This window comes from Pteropus alecto, unplaced genomic scaffold (genome assembly GCF_000325575.1).
Source record: "Pteropus alecto unplaced genomic scaffold, ASM32557v1 scaffold398, whole genome shotgun sequence".
Classification (NCBI taxonomy): Eukaryota; Metazoa; Chordata; class Mammalia; order Chiroptera; family Pteropodidae; genus Pteropus; species Pteropus alecto.
In genome coordinates this window covers 4,414,657-4,434,418 of record NW_006442497.1, presented here as the reverse complement: position 1 = coordinate 4,434,418, position 19,762 = coordinate 4,414,657, and the positions used below count along the sequence as shown (strand labels likewise).

The window sequence follows — 19,762 nt, the reverse complement described above, 5'->3', positions numbered from 1 at the left end:
GGTTCCATGTGTGGTCCACAGAACCCGATGACCTGTTGCTAGGTAACCAGAGCTCCTTTCACGTCCCCCAACACGTCATCCTGACCGGCTGATCAGCAGCCCCCAGCTATCTTCCTTGGAGTCTCTCAGACCCCTCCGCTCCCTGTGGACCCTGAAAAGCAGGAGGAAGGGAGAAGGGAGAGCCCAACCACTAACCCTGATCCATTTGTGGCTCCACTACCAACTGTTTCACTGTGAAGATTCAGTTGCCTGGGCCATTAGGTCATTGCCACCATGAGCCTGGGCATCATGGAGGAGGAAGATCTGGCCGAGTACTTCCGGCTGCAGTATGGGGAGCGTCTGCTGCAACTGCTGCAGTGAGTGTCTGAGGGTCTGGGCGACCCCCTCTCTGCCTAGGATCCCCCACACCCATCCTTTCCCCTCCTTCCCCTTCTACTCCCAGTGTCTCATATCACCCTGCCCCATCACCCTGGCACCAATCCACCTGCATTAACCTGGATCCCCACTCCTTATTACCCTGCTTCAGCTTGCTTCTCAGATACTAACACAGCCCTTTCTCCCTCTCAACACACCATTACTTTCACTCCAGTGAGGGACGGGACCCCCTTCCCTTCCCATGGGTATCTTCATGGGTCACTCCCAGTACCAGCCTACTCAGGTACTCAGAACCCACGAGACCCCTTTGCCTATGTCTTGGGCAGGAAATTTCCCAACATTGAGGAGCAGTCGGAGTCCCCATCCATACGGCTACTGGAGAAGAAAAAGGAGGCCAAGATCATGCACCATGCTATGTTGCAGAAGAAGGAGGTGTGGGAATAGGGGGTGGGTACAGGAGGGGCCACGGGGCTCAGAGGGAGCCTGAGGACAGCCCTTCATTTTGTGGGTGGCGGTGGCTAGAACCAGGGGTCCTGGGTGGTGATTCTGTGTTCCCTCTGTGGAGACAGAAACAATTCAAGCCTTGCGGGTACCAGTGTCCTGGGATGCTCTGCTCTGAACCAGGGATGGGGTGGAAAGTGGGAGGCCTGGGGATAGAGGCACTGGGGCAGGGGATGCTGGGGCCTTCCTTGGTATCCAAGTCAGGGCCCTCCTGACCTCTCTGCTTCCCCACCTCCAGACATTTCAGCGCAGAATGGAAACCCTCAACCTGCGCTGGGAGGAACTGGGCATTAAGGAGGCCCAGCTGAAGGCCCATATTCAGAAGTTTGAGCAATTCATCCAGGTATGAGGGATTTTGGCCTGCTGCAGCAGGCCAGGGGCCCCCACACTCTGCGGTCCCCTTCCCCTTCCTCCTCCTCTTCCATCTCCTCCTCCTCGTTGCTTTGGCTGACTCCTCATCCTGAGTTAGATGTCTCTTCCATGCTCAGCAATGCCTGGGGCTTCTCCTTTTACATCCTCACTTATTGCTGTTTATAATTTCTTGTTTACCTGTTAGTCTCTGCCCCTTCTAGATTGCCATTTACCATTTCCTTACCCATACCTGGTACATACAATTTATCCAATGAATGAATGAAGGGATGATGATGATGAATGAATGAATGGATGGATGAATGAATGAATGTGCTATGGTCAGGGCTAGGCACTGGGAGACAAAGATGAGTCAGGATTTTAGTTCTCCCTACTCACGCCTCCCCACCCTCCTGGAACTGAGGGTCCAGGGAGGGGTGGTTGAAGGACCAGAGTCCATTCTGAGGCAACTCCTCTCAACTGGTCCTTTGAGGAGAGATTTAGCCATTTTAAAATCCAGGTTTCCACAAGGAGGAAGGGCCTGGCCCAGCTCCAGGGAGTAATCGCTGGCCTTTGCTACAGGAGAGTCCTGCTCTTAAGCATCTTGTCTTGCTCTGTGCCTAAACCAGGTGAGCAAGGAAACTGATGGACCAAGCATCTTTTCCAGAGATCCAGTCTTTCTTACTGGCCAGAGAAATGCTAGCAGAGTGGTTGGGGCAGTAGGAGGTTTGAGGGTGAGGGGTTCTCCAATTGGTTACCAGAGGACCGGCAGTGTCAGAATCCCGGAAAGCTTGTTACAAATAGACTCCTGGGACTCTCCTCTCTCTTTGCTTTCAGTAGGCCTGAGGTCAAGGTCTAGCAACTGTATTTTAAATCTTCCCAGGGGATAGCGATGCACAGTTGGACTTGAAAATCACCGGTTTAGGGCCCCTCAGTCCTCTCTTGGGCTTATGGGGCACCGTGCAAATCTGCCATGTGCCTTCTTCACATGCCTCCAAGTGTTCACCAAATACTACCACCACACATGCCAATCCAGTAGATTCACAGGAGCCCCTGAAGAGGGAAAGAAGCCACAAAAATGCATTGTGGGGATGGGTTTCCCCCTAATCTTTCAGAGAGAGCTTTGCAAGAGGAATAGAAGTGTGGTCAGCTCAGTTGTAGTAGCTGAGCCTCGTGTCTTTTCCTGGGTATCAAATTGCCTGCACCATCTCCTCCTGCCTGATCCTGATGCCAGTCTGAGCTACTAGCTACATGCTCTATGAAATGGCCTTGCCCTATCAGGCCCTCTGGACCAGGCCCATCTCCTATCTCATCTCTCGATAACTTGAGCACTATTGCCCCAGCTTTTGGAAGGAAGAGAGGGGCTACTGCCTCTCATTTTTCACAGTTGGAGAAACTGAGCCACCAAATACCAAATCAGGAGAAAATTCAAGCCTCCTTGCTCATATGGGTGGCCCAGTGATCCCTCTCCATCCTCAGTGGAGCTCAAGCTCAACAAAAAGAAGCCTTATGGGGGCACCATCAGCCTGGGCCCCAAGGAGGGCGGGACAAATGCCTGACAGATGCCACCTCCCTGGCCCCAGGAGAATGACCAGAAACGGATCCGAGCGCTGAAGAAAGCCAACAAGGAGCGAGACCTCAAGAGGCAGCGCATGCGTGAGCTGGCGAAGGCCAAGCAGGAGATGGCAGCCCTGCGGCTGGAGCACCAGCGACTGAGCAGCAAGCTGCAGGACTACTCCATCTTCAACAAGTACCTGGAGAAGGTGGTGGAGAACTCCGAGGTGAGTGGGTTGGGAGTTTCTTCCTCAGCCCCACTTCCCCTTCCCTAGGGCATGGGGTTATGGGGGCTTGGGGCCCCTCTGCAGGGGTGGTCACCTCACTCTGAGGACATGCCTCCAGCACTAAAGGGCAGCTAGAAAAGGGCCCCGGTAAGTGTTGGGGGCCAGGTGGTATATCTTGGTGTCTGTGTGAGTGAGCTGTGTAAATGTCTGTCTATGGGTGATGTGTGTGTTGGGAGAATGAGGTTTCTTTTTGCAGCACCAACAGTAAGCTTTGCCTGCATCAGGATGTGGCCTACTTCTATCCCTGCTTCTCCCCCTCCCTGGTGTTTGTGTTTACTTGAGAATAAATGGGAAGAGGAAGGGAGAGAAACTGGAAAGCACTCAATCTAATGCAGAGCTTGAGAGCTTAGTATGTGCTGGGCCCTGAGCGAGGTGCATAAACTTCATTCTGTCCACTCACTAGTCCCCAGAAGAAAGCCATCCATCATGCCGCCTTGTTGCGGAGGAGGAAATGGAGGCTCAGAGAGGTTAGGTAACCTGCTCAGGGTCTCACAGCCAGTCAGTGGCAGAGCCTTTGCTTCTAACCACTCCTCTGTGGGCTTCACATTGCCATTGACAACTACTCTTCCTAAAGTCATCCAGTTGTCAGAGCTACGGGAACTTCTCCACCCTCTTCCCACCCATGCATCCTGCAGTACAGTTGACCCTTGAACAACACAGGATGAACTGTGTAGGTCCACTTATACACAGATTTTTTACAATAGACACTTTGAGAAAGCTCACAGATGAGTGAGTAGCCTAAAACATGACATAAACTTACAGTATCGATAAATATAGTACAATAATATAAATGCGCTTTTTCTTCCTTATAATTTTCTTAATATTTCTCTATCTTACTTTATAGTAAGAATATAGCATATAATACATATAGCATTCAAAGTATAAGTTAATCGACTATTTATGTTATGAGTAAGACTTCCAGTCAACAGACTATTAGTATTTAAGTTTTGGGAGAGTCAAAAGTTATATGAGGACTTTATCCAGTAATAAATTATTGTGACCCTGGAAGTTCCCATGGGCTTTGTGTCTTAACAAAACTTAAAAGATCTGAGTTCATTGACTAACAAAACAAAACAAAAATTATACTTGGATTTGCCACTGCACTGGAGATCAGCGTCCCTAACCCCTGAGTATGCCCTCTCTGGTAGGGATCGATGTCCTGTGGAGGGCGTGGAGAGACAAAGGATGCAGAGCTTTTTAAAGCCTCAGCAATTTCCATATAGAATGATTTACTTAATTTATGTATATGTGAGTCCCTAATCTGTGTTATTTCCTCCATTCTAAGGTACTACTTATTGTACCATAAATTGTTCATTTAACAATTGGGTTTGTTGTTGTTGTTGTTGTTGTTGTTGTTGTTGTTGTTGTTTGGTGGGGGTGGGGATGAGAGAAGACCACTATATTAAAGCAGAAGTTAAATGATAAGATATGACTCAGATTCAGAGCTGATAAAATGTATGTCTTAGAACTGAGGAGACTGGCCAGTATCTCGCTGGCCCATATCTCTCTCCTGAGCTTCAGGCCCCTACATCCAATTTATTGAGTCCACAACTGATCTCCTCTGCTTCCTGCCATCCCAAGCCAGCCTCCTGCTGGTGTGTCTGGTGCTGGTGAATGGCATAGCCCCCACCCACAGCCCCCAACCACAGCCTCATCAGAATTTGAGCCTCATCCTTGACTCCTCCTCTTCCCTCATTCCCCGCAGCCATCAATCAGCAAATCTGGTCTATTCTGCCTCCTAAGTATTTCTGGAATCCAGCCCCTGCCCCTTCCTCATCCAGACCACCAATGTACCCCATCTGGAGTTCAACTTTGCGTTATTCCTGGCCACCAGCCTGTCCAGCATTCTACAGCCAGCGTGGTCCCTCTTTCTCTCTCTTTCCTTTCTTTTTCTTACAAAATATTTTAAACATACTGGAAAGTATAGAGAAATATATAACAGCACCCAGTACTCACCACAGCTTTGTCAAATCTTAATATTTTCCCTTATTTGCCCCCAATTCTTTTTTTCTTTAATAAAACACTACAGGTAATTGAAACCCCTTGTGTATGCCCCTTCCGACCCGGTTCTTCCTCTCTCCTCAAAAATAACCAGATCCCTGATTTTCTGATTTCTCATTCACATGCTTGTTTTTATTGCTTTGTCAACATATTACATATCCATAAACTATAAATAGTATTGCATATGTCCTTTGTGACTTTTTATCAATATTTTAAAAAACTTTTTATTATGAAAAATTTCCAGCATATACAAAAGTAGAACAAATAGTCTATTAAATGCCCATTACTCATCAGCTAATTTCAGTTATTATCAACTCATAGTCATATCCCCCATACCTCCCACCCCTGCCATTTTGAAGCAAACGATATTTTTTTATCCGTAAGTATTTTCCTTGAAAAGAGAAGGGCTCTTTTTAACATAGTCACAATACCATTGTCACACCTAGTAAAATTTTGATAATAATTTCTTAATATCAAATATCCAGTTGATGTTAAAATTCCCCCAGTTATTGCACAAATGCTTTTTAGACAGTGAGTTTGTTCCAATCAGGGTTCAAACAAGGTCCCCACACTGCACTTGGTTGATATGTTTCTCAAGTCACAGACATTATTATGCTGATCAAAAGCCAGACATAAAAAAGAACATACTATATGATTCCACTGATATGTTTAAAAACAGGTAAGATGAATCTTTGGTAATAGAAGTCACAATTCTGGTTTTCTTAGGAGTGGGGGACAGATACTGACTAATGGGGGCAGAAGACCCTTCTAGGGTGCTAGAAATGTTCTATCACTTCCTCATATATAGCTAGAATACGACCATAAAGAAAAGGACTTCATAAGGAGAACCTTCCCCTCATTAATTATATGATCCCCATGTGGGTCTTAAAGAAGCCAGTTAAATGCTCGATTCTTTATTACAGTTTTCAGAATAATAAGTTGGCTCTCCAGCATCCTCTAAAAGTGACCTGTAATGATGTTGTCATTTTGAATTCATGGATTTTTAATATATTTGATATGTTTCAATCCTTTGCACTTATTCTCACTGATGGTCAAAGTGTCGCATCTTTGGACAGTGGAAGTCCCTTCAAAGTGAGTCCTTTTGCCATCAGCATTAAGTTTTGAAGAGGTGCTCCTGGTAGCTCTGATGTAGTCCATTCATTTTAACTTGTGTGCTGTCGTTGCATCATGTGCTGAGTGAACTTTCAGAAATACAGACATGAAGTTATCTCTCTGCTTCTTAAAATCCTTCAATGGATGAAGTTCACACTCCTTCTCAGGGTTTACTGGGCACTGTTTTTTCACTTCTCCAGGTTGATCTCTCCCTCCCCATCTTGAACTCAGGCTATTCATACTGAACTCTCTCAAGCATCCTGAACATGCCACACACACCGCATCATCTTTACCCAGGCTGTCTCCTCTACCTGTACTTCCTCACCTTCCCCCACCTGCCTTTGCCTGGCTACCTTCTGTTCATATCTTTGGTCACATTCCAGCCATCCTTTCCCCCAGGAAATCTTTTCTGGCTATTCCTACCTCCTCTAATGCCGACTTGGGCGGCCCTTCCCCACAGAGACATATCTGGGGAAAGGTTAGCAGGGCAGTTCCCAGAACACCAATCTATCACTAGAAATGTCATGAAATGAACAAAGTGCTCAGGGAGTATCCCCTGGTGGCTGGAAGGCACACTTCGATAAACCCCTGGGGAGGTGAGTTGGCACCCTGGAACTGGTGTTCATACCGTCTTCCAAAGAGTGAGGGCTTCTCTTCTGCTGGGGTGGCCTGAGAGTTAGGACCAGTGTGGCATAGCTCAGGACCATGCTGGAGGGGGCAACTGAGCCTGGCAGGCTTCCTGCCCCACTGGTATCCTCCCCAGCTACTGCTGGAGGGAGACCTTAGCAAATGTTGAACAAATATCAGAGAATGCCATGTTGAAAATATTACACCCACAATCTCCATCCAGTCCCATCCCCCAGTCATAGATAGGGCTTATCGCTCTATGTTGTAACTGCCTATTTACTTGTCTGTCAGTTCTCCCTCCCTCCGCACCACCCCAAGTTGTAGGCTTCATAAGAGCAGGGTATGGCTTTCTTATCTCCTGCTCTGTCCCTAGTCTTTAGCATAGTTCCTGGCTTGTACTTGGTTCTTGGTACATTCTTGTTGAATAGAATCATTATTGCCTTGGGAGACATCTCAGAATGCACCTCCTCCCTTCCCACCCCCACCAGCAATTCTCAAGCCTAGAATCACCTTTTGCAAAATTCAGATGCCAGGGACCACCTCAGACCTGTTTATTAATCCAAATCTCTAGGGGTGGAGCCTGCCAAATGTCCTTTTAAAAGCTCCTGGGGTGATTCCAACATGCAGTCAAGACTGAGAATCCCAGGTCCAGTGGCATGTGCTCCCAACACATGGCCCATGACCCATGTCAACCTTAGAGGAGCAAGCAGCAGGACTGCAACATCCTCACAGGCTCTGCCCGGTTACCCTTGGCCCAGGCCAAAGCATCTAGACCAAGAGTTGGCGGGCAGCAAGGGCAGCTGTGCTGGCCCTCTGGGCTGGCAGGGCAGTGACCTGAGCCCTCCAATGCAGTTTGAAGAGATCCACGAAGTGATAGCGCGCTACAAGACGCTGGTGAGCATGCACTGTGACCTTATGCAGTCAGCCCAGGAGGGCCAGGAGAAGATCGAGCGCGCCAAAGCGCGGCTGGCGCGCTACATGGAAGAGAAGGACGACGAGATCCTGCAGCACAACAACGAGCTGGCACGCCTGCAGATGCGCTTTGACCGCGCCCGCAGCGATGTCATCATCTGGGTGAGCGGCCAGGATAGGCAGGGGGCTTCTAGGTACTGGGCGAAAGTAAGGGAAGGCATGTCTGTCTCTCTGTCTCTCTCTCTCTGCCCCCTTCTCCTTCCTCCCTCTCCCCCCACTTCCTCCCTCTCTCCCCTCTCTCCCTCTCCTGCTGCGTTCAAGGCCCGCCCTTATCCCCTCTCTCTCTGTCTCTCTGTCTCTCTCTCTCTCTCTGCACCCTCCTCCTTCCTCCCTCTCCCCCTACTTCTTCCCTCTCTCCCCTCTCTCCCTCCCTCTCTCTCCCGCTGCGTTCAAGCCCCGCCCTTATCCCTTCCCTAGGAATCTCGCTGGGCACACATCCAGAACACCGCTGCCAAGAAGACCCTCTTACTTGGCACCATTAAAATGGCAACGCTGAACCTCTTCCAGATCGTGAGCAAGCAGCTGAAGGAGACAACCTACGTGTCCCTGGAGGACACACACAAACAGCTGGACATGGTAAGAAGAAGCACAGGTGCCAGGTGGGCTGTGCCTACTGAGCCAAGATGGTTCTTGATTGGTTGAATCAAGGAATGAACAGGACAAAGCCATAGTTCTCAAATGTTAACAGGATCAGAATCACCTGCGGGCTAGGGAGTATTGATGGGCCCCACCCCCAGAGTCTCCGACTCAATAGGTCTGAGATGAGAACCCATGAATTTCCATTTTCAACAAGTTCCCAGGTGATTGGTGGTGCTGTTCTGGATTCCACACTTTGAGAACCACTGCATTAGAGCTAAGACCCTGTCATTCCAATCAACTTGAGCAGTAGCAGGTACCCACTATGAACTCATTGGTTCTATACAATAGTCTTATTAAATTCTAGTGAGTTGCCGAAGGCTTGTGCCTGAGGCCCATTCTTTGGGAAGAGAGAAAATTGGTGGAATTAGAGTCATGTTCGTACCCATCTGAGATTTTCTCTTTGAAGTAACTGAAAGGAAATTGAAAAGGAAATAACTTTTTCACTGTATGATCCAAAGCTATTTGATGCCATGTCCATATGCCACCTAAAATCATCTCACTTCTGACCAAAGGTAAACACATCCTACAATTTGGGAAACTCCCCACCAGCAGGGCATTAGCCTTAGCTCTTCAGTGAATAGAAAGTAAGCTCCTGAGGACTGTGATTTTTGTTTTGTTCCCTGCTGTATCCACAGTATCAGGAACGATGTCTGGCACATAGTAGACACTCAATAAGTATTTGATGGATGAAAATGAAACACAAGCCAAAAAAAGCAATGGACTGACAGGCACTTCCCCTATTTAACCAAAAAAGGCAAAACTTGATAAAATGTAAAGAACTTCACCTACTGGTCAGGAAGAAGCGTTTCCCAAACCAAAAAATCAGCCTGCTTCTTAAGGCATGTTAGAGCAGAATTACTGAGAGTCCAATGGTTGTAAAGGGAATTTGTAAGAAAGTTTGTTCTGAAGCAGCAATTCTCAAACTCTTTGGTATATGGATACCTTTATGCCCTTAAAATTTATTGAAGACCCTCAAAGAGCTTATGTTTATATGGGTTCTATCTATTGATATTTACCATATTGGAAACTCGAACAGAAAAAAGTTAAATATTTCATTCATTTTTAAATGACGATAAGAAGCATGTTAATATAAATAGCATTTTTAATGAAAAACACATTTTCAAAAAATATTTTGTGGGAAAAGTTATTATTCAACACTTTTGAAAATCTCTTTAATGCCTGGCTTCATAGAGGGCAGGTAGATTATCATATCTGCTTCTGCATTCATGCTGTTGTGATAGCCTAAGTCATGGAAACATCCCACTCTGGTAAAAGCCACTGTACAGTTGTGAGACAATAAGAGTGAAAAAGATAAATAACATCTTACTATTATTGTAAAAAGAGTTTTGGCCTTGCAGCCCCTCCGCCCAGCAGTAGGGTCTCAGGGATTCCTGGAGGACCTCAGGTCCCTTTCCTTTAGCTGTTGTAAAAAAAAAAAAAAAAAAGGTAGGGCAGGATTTGGTGATCTCCATCTTTGCCCCTTCCTGAACATTCCCTGCTTAGATTACAGCTTCCAACCCGTCCACTGCAAAATTTGAGCTTTCTGACTCCTTCCCAATCTTGATTTGCCTCTACAGGAATACTCCATATTGCCCAAATGTTATTTTAAAATATCCTACTTCATTCCCATAGGATATGAGCCTGCTGACAGAAATACAAATGATCGAGTAGCCTGAAAAATTTAAAAATAAAGACCAGGAAAAATATGTTAAAATCTGAGGTCAAGGCAAGAGAGAGAAATAAAGACCAAAGATTCTTGTATTATGAAGGACAGTAGTTCAAAAGGGACAGCAGTTGGCTCTGAGCTTCCTGGTAACCAGAAAGAAAAGCAACACAGTTCTGGTACCAAAATAAGAAAACATAAGGTTTCCTCAGAGAGAGAGAATCTTTTCTAGGACTTAACTCTAACTGAAATTTCTCAAGGAGGCTTTAGAGACACTCAATGAATAATGTTCCCAACAATATCCCTATGACAGATCCAATCACAATCTTCAGAAGGCAGCCATTTATCTAGAACTAGAAGCATGGTACCACAGTACGACTTAGGAAAAGTGATTCTACAAAAGGCCAAGACAATTTGAATTCAATATACTGTGTCTTGGAGGGCCCAGAATTATCCTTGAATAAAGCTCAAACTGTCTGGAGCAGCATTTTCCAAACTGTTCTTGGGAAATCCTAGAATCTCAAGATGTTAGTATGTTTCCTATAGGGGGACTAAAAGGACTCTATGGAATAATAAATTTAGAAAACTCTAAAGTTAAACAAAGTTAGATGATTTTTAAATACGGGACTTTGCAGAGTCTTTGCTGTGGTTCTTCCCTGAGACTCTCTAGGCAGATAACGTTTCTGAAACTTACTTGATCACAGAACGCTTTTGGGGATATGTGATTATTTATTATATGAACATAGTTTGAAAAATGCGAGACTCGTCTTCTCGATAACCTTGAGAAAGTTACCTTAATTCATTGACTTTTTTTTCGTTAATTCAACAAATACTTATTGGCTTCTTGGTAATTCACTGACTCTTTATTTTCTCATTTGCAAAATAGAAATTATATCAGTAATAGTAACAGTATTAGTGACTGACAGTTATTGAGAGTTTCAGACTCTGTGTAGTCCCATCTCCAAGAACATTTTTGCAAAGGAGAAATTTTAGAACTGAGATCTTGGAGGCCATCTAGGCCAACCTTTTCTCCATCTTCTCTTTATAAAGATAAAGAAACTGAGTCCTAGAAAGAAGAAGGGATTTTCCTAGAGGTGCATTGGATCCCCAGGTCTTCTGATTGCATGTTCTTTAAAAGAGAAGCTAGTGAATAGAATATAAACTTCTCTAGATGACTCAAGATTATCATAATGAGCATCAGTTCTGGGTTTTAGGTAAATAACCACCAGAAAGGTTATTAAATTGTGGAGAACCGTCTGCCTCATTGCTGGCTGGACCCTGCCTGCTACACACTTCTCATCCCCAGTCTGCTCAGGGTCCTCTCTCTCTTCTCCCTTTAGTTAGATGATCACCCTGTACTTTCTGCTGTCACTGTGTCTGTCTCTACAAGTTCCCAACTCCGTTCCTATTTATTGCTTTTAGTCTTCTAAGCCTGATCCTCCATTTCAACTAAAATAATTGTTAAATAAGGGAAAGTGGCCACAAGAAATCAGTCACAGGAAAATGGTGACTCCTTACATGCCTGGACATGCTTTTTTTTTGGATGGAGTGGCCTGTTGCTGGGTGGGGTTAACTCTGGTCCCCTTGCCTTGTTAGATTCAACAGTTTATCCAGGACCTGTCGGACATCTGGGCAGAGGTGAAGAAAAAGGACCAACAGCAGATCCGGTTTTAAGGAGTAGCTATGGTTCCAGAATGTTCTGAAGCAGGGACTGTAAGAGAATAAGTTCCTGGTGAGCTCACAGTCCAGCCAGCCCCGTCCAGCCTTCTGGGACCCCTGTGCCTTTCTGCTGGCAGACACTCTGCCATTCCCCCTCAGGCCTCAATCCGTCCCATCCCGGAAAACATTAAATTCTATAAGAATTTTGTTCCTAAGTTCTCTCTCTTTTTGGTTGTTTATTCATAGGGAAGAGGGTCCATCAAGAAGAGAAGCCCCAAAAGCATTCTTTCTTGAGGCTGATCACTTAGGCTGCCTAGGGTCTAGAAACTAAATCTCAGGTCTGGTGTCTCCTAGGCTTTGGACTTGCACACATTATTCACATGGTCAGCAGACCAATGGGATGAGTACACGGGACTCTTTTTTCCTTGACCATTTCAAAAAAAAAAGTTAAGTTGGTGTTTCTAATTGGGGTACAGAGGCTCACTAGAAACTATGAAGGAAGCTTCCCAAGTCAGAGTTCCAACTCTTCCCTGACTTTGGGAGCAAGCCCTGCTCTCCCACGCTCTGTGAACCCTAAAACTACAGTATGGTATCAGCAACACTGACGTAGGAATAGCAGGCAGGCTGCCAAATGACAGCAGGCTGGGAAGATGGCTCAAAGCCAGCAAAACTAAACTGCAAAGAGGTAAATGTAAAGTCTGACACTTAGGGTCAAAACCTCAGTTGCACATTTCTAAATCATCGATGGCAAAAGTCATGTCAGAGACTAAACGAAGGAAGCAGCACTTATTAAGCATACGCTTCATGTTGATCATCCCAGTGAAAACTCTGTGCGGCACCATTTTCCCTGTCTTACCTAGCAGGCCACTTGCCCAAGGACACTGGCTACAAGGCGTCAGGATTCATGCTGGGTCTGCCTGCCCTGGGCTTGGGCTCCTTTAGCTGGGCTGCCTCTCAGAAGACAGAACTGCTGCTTTCCCCTCCAAAGCAGACTGAGGAACAGGCCAAAACAAGGCTCCTCGTTTGCTCCCTGGCCCTATGATCTCAGAGGGATTCTGGGGTCCCCATTACCTCCAGGAGACAGTGCTGCTGCAAGCTTCCCCGCTGAGATCCTGCTGTGGATAGAGGTACCCCTCATCTTTGCATATACCACTTTACAGCAATGGTTCTCAGCATGGCTCCCAGACAAGCAGCATCGTCACCTGGGAACTTATTAGAAATGCAAATTCTCAGGCCCCACTACAGACCTGAAAATCAGAAACTCTGGCGGGACCCAGCCTATGTGTCTTAACAAGCCTTCCAGGTGATTCTGATGCATGCTTAAGTTTGAGAAACACTGCTTTACAGTGAACCAAACACTTTCAAGAACTTAGGCTCCTTTCATCTCCTAACATGTGAGGTAATACATGCCAGTAATAACCTGTATTAGTCAGAAAAGTAGAACCACAGAAGATATATAAAGATGTGTACAATGGGCTTCGCTACAGGGATTTGACCTTAGGCAGCTGTAGGCTCTGATTAAGCAGTCTCTGCAAAGCTATCATCTTCACATCTGATGCTGGACCTTGAAGCCCACAGTGGGAGGTAGTTGGGAAAGAAATACAGATGTAAAGTGGGGAGATCAAGAGTAAGTCAGAACCCATATGCACAAGCAGGGCCCGTGGGGACGGACAGAAACTGATGGCAGTTCTTGTCACTTCTGAGCCTAGCGGCGTGTGTGTCCTGCAGAAGCCAGGGTGCTTCATCATGGAGCTGAACACACACACATGGCCCAGGACTCAGAGCACCTGAAGGAGGATCCAGGGAGAGCGGAGGACGGTGGCCGAGCTGCTGCCTCGCAGGGGTGAGGTGATGAGGTGAGCCAGCAGAGCAGCACGGGCGTGTGAGAGAGACAGAGTAGCTGCCACTTCACTGCCACTCTCCAAATCTCTATGATGTAACTGCATTCTGTGGAAATACCCAGGAAAAGAAGTTCTGAGAAATATAGTTCAGTCTAGCCAAGCTACCACGTCCCCAAGCCTCTACACTACCATTATCTCTGTTTCACAGGTGAGGAAAAGAGTAGGGGATTGAGCTGCCTGGCCCTGACCAAAGAAACGTTTCTGTGGAAGGGGTTGAAGGGAAGAGGGCATCTGGCAAAGCCAGGAGGGGGCAGTTCTGGGGGTAGTGCTCAGAGGGGAGCGAATAGAGTCTCTCACTGGAAGGAGACGTCGGGGCCTTCCAGAAACAGGCCTATGGGTGAAGGATATGCCTCTACAAAGCTTCCTCTCACTTTTAAGCCTCTCGAGCTGTGTCCTAGGAGCAAAAGGCGTTTCAGGACAAACAGGTCCTGCAAGCCCCCAATATACACATCCCCCACTGTTTTCTACTGTTTCTGTGAGGTACTCTTTGAGAAGTCCAACCTACAAGGACTGAACACACTTCTTGAAAGTTGAGGGCACTCTCAGCCAGCCCCGCTTCTCAGGTCTGAGCCGAAAACCCTCTCTCTCCCTTACCCTTCTCTCTCCCTCCTGGCTCCTCTGATTGAGCATCAGGTTTCCTGCTTGATGGAAATGGGGAGTTGTGAAGAGTCGCACTTAGAATTCCTGTGATCACACACAAGCTTATCTTAATCCACACATGTTTACAAACATATGTATAGCTCACTCTGATACTACTGCATTTTTCAGATTTCAGAAGGGCCCAGGCTTGGAGAAGAAGAAATTCTGTGGATCTAGGCTGATTTCTTGATTACAAGTGAAGCCACAAATCTATAAACTCATTCCCAAACCCACAAACAGGGCAGAGCAAATCCAGACAGTTCAGGGATTCACATAAGCCGGAGCCAGAGGGCTTCCCATCAGGAATGGGGCCAGGCAGTAGTCACTCCTTCTCCCCAGTCCCTCAGCATGTCCACCCTGGGCCCGGAACTCACAGAAAGAAGCCAAAGACTGCCCAATCAAGAGAGATTGGGGCTCCTAGATGCATGAGATCATGTTCCAAGAGAAAGAAGACAGAGTTAAAGGCCGACTAGAGTTTTCCCAGCAAGAAAAGACACCAACTCATTAAAGCAGAAATAACTAATTGGTTCCAGAAATGAGTGGTTCTCATCAGCAAAGACAGGAAGTACTGCTCCAAGTGTTTTCTGGGTAAAGAGAGGCAAGACCTTTAGGAACTCACTTTCAATGCTAGAACACCTCATTCCCCTCAAACCCATTAGCTCTTTCTGACAGAAAGGGGAGGGAGAGAGGGAGGAAAAGGAAAGAGGGGGGCCTCAAGGTGTGAAAGAGCTCAGCCTGCAGGCAGCCAAGCAGGCGGACATCCCCTTGTCTGTCACATACTCCACGCCACACACACAGCCCCCAAACAGCAGTTGATGTTCAAAAGCTGCTGGTGAGAAAGGAATTGGAACAAAGAATTGAAAGCTTGTAGGAGTGACCTTTCTCTCTCTGGAGTAGCTAAAGGGTCTATGCTTCTGTGGGATTAGCTACTGGCCTTTGGGATCAGAGCCCTTCCTCACACAATTTTACCCTCACGGTCCCTTTCCCAGACTCAGGGCCAGAGTCCCACATCTTATATACAAGGTTTTCAGCCAGCTGGAGGGACTCTGGAAACTTCCTCTTTTCATTTCAAGCCATTTTAGGGTTGCTCACTTAGGCACCTGAGCAAGCTCCTTTGCTCTGGGACTTTTAATCCAGAAATATCTACCAGAATTGTTGTGTGTGCATAGCAGGGAGCTGAGGGCAAGCAGAGGCCCCTGCCCCAGGAGCTTGTCTTCCCCTGGGAGATAAGAACCTGCTGAGAACTGTAACACCAGTTCAGTATAGGCCTACCTCAGCTTTCCTCGCCTGCAATGGCCTGATGTTCCCCTAAGCTTTAACTCTATGAAACTTTTAACATTTTGAAATTGAGAAGGCTCCCATTGGAGACCACAGAGTCAGGAATGATAACAGCCAGGCTTGGAAGCATCCAGAGTGTGGTAATACCACCCTCTAAGGAGCAAATAATCATTTTAGGAACTTTATGAGGAAACAAGCTAGATCTAGAAACATCCAACAGAGCAAAAGTCAGCTGCATAGTGATATGAAATAGATTGTATTAATTTTCCAGTCTGCATAACAAACAACTACAAACTTGTCTTAAAACAACACACACTTATCTCAAAGTAGTAGGTTAGAAGTCTGTGTGGACTCAACTGAGTTCTCTGTTCAAGGCTGAAACCAAGGTATTAGTAAGCCCGGCTCTGATCTGGAGAGTCTGGGAAAGAATCCACTGCCCAGCTCGTTCAGGTTGTTGGCAGAATCCAGTTCCTTGCAGCTGTGTGTCTAAAGTCCCCATTTCTTTGCTGGCTGCCAGATGGAGTCTGCTCTCTGCCCCTACTAGAGGCCACCTGCATTTCTTGTCATGTGCTATGGCTTCCATCTTCGAAGCCAGCAATGGAGCCACTGTCATGCTTTGAATCCCTCGGACTTTCTCTTCCAAAACCAGCCAGAGAAAACTTTTTGCTTTTAGTGGGCTCATGACATTAGGGTAGGCCATCCAGATAATCTCCCTTTTGCCATATAACCTGGGAGTAACACCAGTGGGCAAAGGTCACATGGGTTGTTTTAAAACTTCCTACCACACCGATCAAGAAAGGACATAAAAACAGCTTGAGAAGGAAGAGAAAGGGGGAGAGGAAGAGGGATGTGATGAGGTTAGTCAAAGGCCAGGATGCGGTGTGACTGGAAAGAAATCCTTCAGATGTGCACCTGGCCTAATATTTACTAGTGATATTTTCATCAAGACAGGGTTTTCCTGGAGCTCATAGTCCTCCAGGGAGTTAAAGAATGGGCCTGAGTCAGTCTGGGAATCTCCTGATGTTTTATGAAATGTTTATACCCATGCATTATGATTTTTCATGAGTGAGGTGAATGGGGGTGGGGGCAGAAGAAAGTCCATATCTTTCAGTAGATTCTCCCAAGAATTTTTACCCAAAAAGTTTAGGAACTACTGCTTTAAAAAAAAGAAAAAAAGTGATAGCTCTATTGAGATATAATTCATATGCCATACAATTCACACATTTAAAGTATACAATTGGTTAGTTTTTAGTATATTGACAGAGTTGTGCAACCATGAGCACAATTAACGAGAAAATTTTCATCACCTTCCCGCAAAAAATTCATATCCATTAGCAGTCATTCCTATTTCCTGCCAAACCCTCAGTCCTAAGCAACCAATAATCTACTTTCTTTTTCTCTGAATTTGCCTATTGTGGACATTTTGAAAAAATGGAATCATATAATATATTGTCTTTTGCATTGTCTTATTTTACTTAGCATAATGTTTTCAAGGTCCATCCATGTTATAGCATGTGTCAGCATAGCATTCCTTTTTATGGCTGAATAATATTCCATTTTATGGATATATCACACTTTACGTATCCAGTTGATGGACATTTGGATTGTTTCTATTATTTGGCTATTATGAATAATGCTGCTATGAACATTCTTGTGCAAGTTTTTCTGTGAACATAGATTTTCATTTCTCATGGATATATATACCTAGGAGCGGAATTGCTAGTTCATACGATAACTCTACTTAACCTTTTGAGGAACTGCTAAACTGTTTGGAACTCCTGTATTTTGAGATACTCTGGGAGCACTTTTATTTCAGAGATTAATGGCAAATTAGAAAAAGAAGGAAGGCCAGCTGGCAAGGAATAGTCAGAAGAAAAACCAGGGTTTAATAAAGCAATGAGCTAGGATAGTTCAAGATAGATTGATACAATACCCAATTACGAGCAGCCCAGACTCAAGAGAAAGAGTCTGGACCATGAATTAGACACCAGGCATCATCCCAGTCCTACCCATAATTCACTTCACAGCCCCCACATGCATCACCTTCCACTTCTACCCATCCTCCCCATCCTCCACCCTCACACCTGGGCTTCAGCGCCAAGTGTTGATGGAAGCAAAGGGGACAGATTAGCAAAGAATTGATATTGCCTCTTGGAGCTTATGATCTCTTGGGAAAGAGAGACATTAAATCAATAGTTATAAAGAGTTAAATAACTAAGTAATTATCACTGCAAGGCTGTCAAGAAGTACTGGATGCTGAAATCATATAAGGGGGTAGAGGTGGGGAACAAAGCTAGTCTTTCTGAGAAAGCTATGTAACATTTAGAAAGAGACTTTAGGATGAATAGGTATATTATTTTTTTAACCAGAGATAATGAGGAGAATGAGGAAGGAAAGGAAGAGGGAGAATAAGGCTGTCCTAACACAAAATGGGGAGACCCTGGATCTGGAAGGGATAGATCAAAAGGCTAGTGTCACTGGATAGAAATAGGCAGAGTTAGATCAGGTGGGGTCTTCTGGTTAGGACTTTCCAAGGATCTTGTGTTTTATTCTAAGGGGACTGAAGAACACTAGAGGATTTTATTTTATTTACTTTTTTTAAAGGAAGAATAAGAGACCAAAGGTTGAACTGAGTACAAGTTCTTTTATTTTTTGTTTTATAGTGACAGGCTTAGAAACCCAATTTGGCACAGAGTCTAGGATCTGTGGAATGATGTTTGGGGAAGGAGAAAAGGAGTAGATCTTTCCATCTGAAAAATAAAACAAAGCAAAACTCACAAACCTTTTCTGTCCTGTGCTAGAAAGGCAAGACTCTGAGTGCTGCTGGTGAAATCTAGGCCTAATCAGGTAGGCACAGGGCTTCTAGCCCCTACATGGACAGCTTTCCTTGGGGGCTAACCCACTGTTTGCTGCAAGGCAAGGTGCCAGACTCAGGATGATGACAGCACACAGTTGTCTTAGCAGAAGCCAAACTGGCACTGCTGTCGGTAGTCTACACAGCATGTCAGTTTCTGACCAAGCTCGGGAGAAGCATGGTCAGATTTGCCCTTGGAAAAGATAGCTCTGGCTTCTGTGTGAATGGATTGGATGGGGCACAAAAAAGAAGAAGGTCAGAGTGGATGTGGGGAGCCATCTTGGTAAAGAATAATTTTTTAAAACTGAAATTATGACTGCCATATAAATGCAGAATGGACTCATCTTAAAGATTTTATCGAACTCATCAATTGAGGGAACCAGTATGCTGTAAAACCCAGTTCAAAGGAGAAGCCAAAGAACAGGCACACACAGACTATCAGGAATGTTGAGGTTAATTTGCTAATAGATGCAAAAATGATCTCTGCCACAGAGCAGAAGTTTAATTGCATCTTCCCTGTACAAAATTCATTTGCATTTCTATAAACAGAAATCATTTACATCGCCTACATAAGTTAACTTCTGTCTCTACAGAGTTGCAAAATGGTAAAGAAAAAAGAAAAAGGAAAGAAAGGTACAAAACCCTACAGAATAAGATAACTCTAGAGGGTCCTCTAGAGACACCACCACTAAAAGGAAGCTAATATTTTTGCCTATTTCAAAGTCTTTCATAAATTTTGCTGACATTCTGGAGCTGTTGCAGTGGTCTACGCAAACCTGGACTTAGGTGGAGAGGTGGTATATGAAACAGATTCAAGTGGAGTGATGCCACTGAATTAGGATGGTGAGGGTCCACAGAACTTCCTCACTCTTGACAAACAGATCCTGGGACAGCTCAGGATGCCTGGGACTCTTTAGAATCCAGTTTGAAAACTTTTGGTCTTGGTTTTCCTAGGTTCCTGCCTGCTTAGCATTCTAGGATACCTTGGCTTTCTGGTTCCTCAAATCCTACTCTGGACTATTTATGTTATTGAAGTACTACTTCCTACTTGTATTTAAATACCTTAAAACACTAAAGATGAATTGTGTAATTTTTAAGAGGCAATCTAGCATTGTGGTTTTCAGTATAAACTCTTGGAATCAGACTCTGAACTCTGTGACCCTGGGCACATTTTTAATCTCTCTGTGCCTCTGTTTCCTCACCTTAAAATGGGGATAATAGCAGCTCATTTGGGTTGCTTTCAGGATTAAATCAATTAATATATGCACATCCTGAGGCACAACAAATGCGATCAAGGGAGAGGTTAAGGATTGTTGTCATGCTAAGTTTTTACCCAGCCTTCTCTCTTTCC

The 19,762-nt window shown here is 45.3% G+C and overlaps 1 protein-coding gene across 1 annotated transcript; it reads left to right on the top strand.

Annotated features, from left to right (window-relative positions):
• Positions 1 to 273: 273 nt before the first annotated feature.
• CCDC42 (coiled-coil domain containing 42) lies at positions 274 to 11,754 on the top strand. The gene is made up of 7 exons (XM_006922429.1): positions 274 to 356; positions 702 to 807; positions 1,115 to 1,219; positions 2,808 to 3,005; positions 7,659 to 7,880; positions 8,196 to 8,354; positions 11,677 to 11,754. The coding sequence occupies exons 1-7, from the start codon at positions 274 to 276 to the stop codon at positions 11,752 to 11,754; spliced, it is 951 nt and encodes a 316-aa protein (XP_006922491.1).
• Positions 11,755 to 19,762: the final 8,008 nt, after the last annotated feature.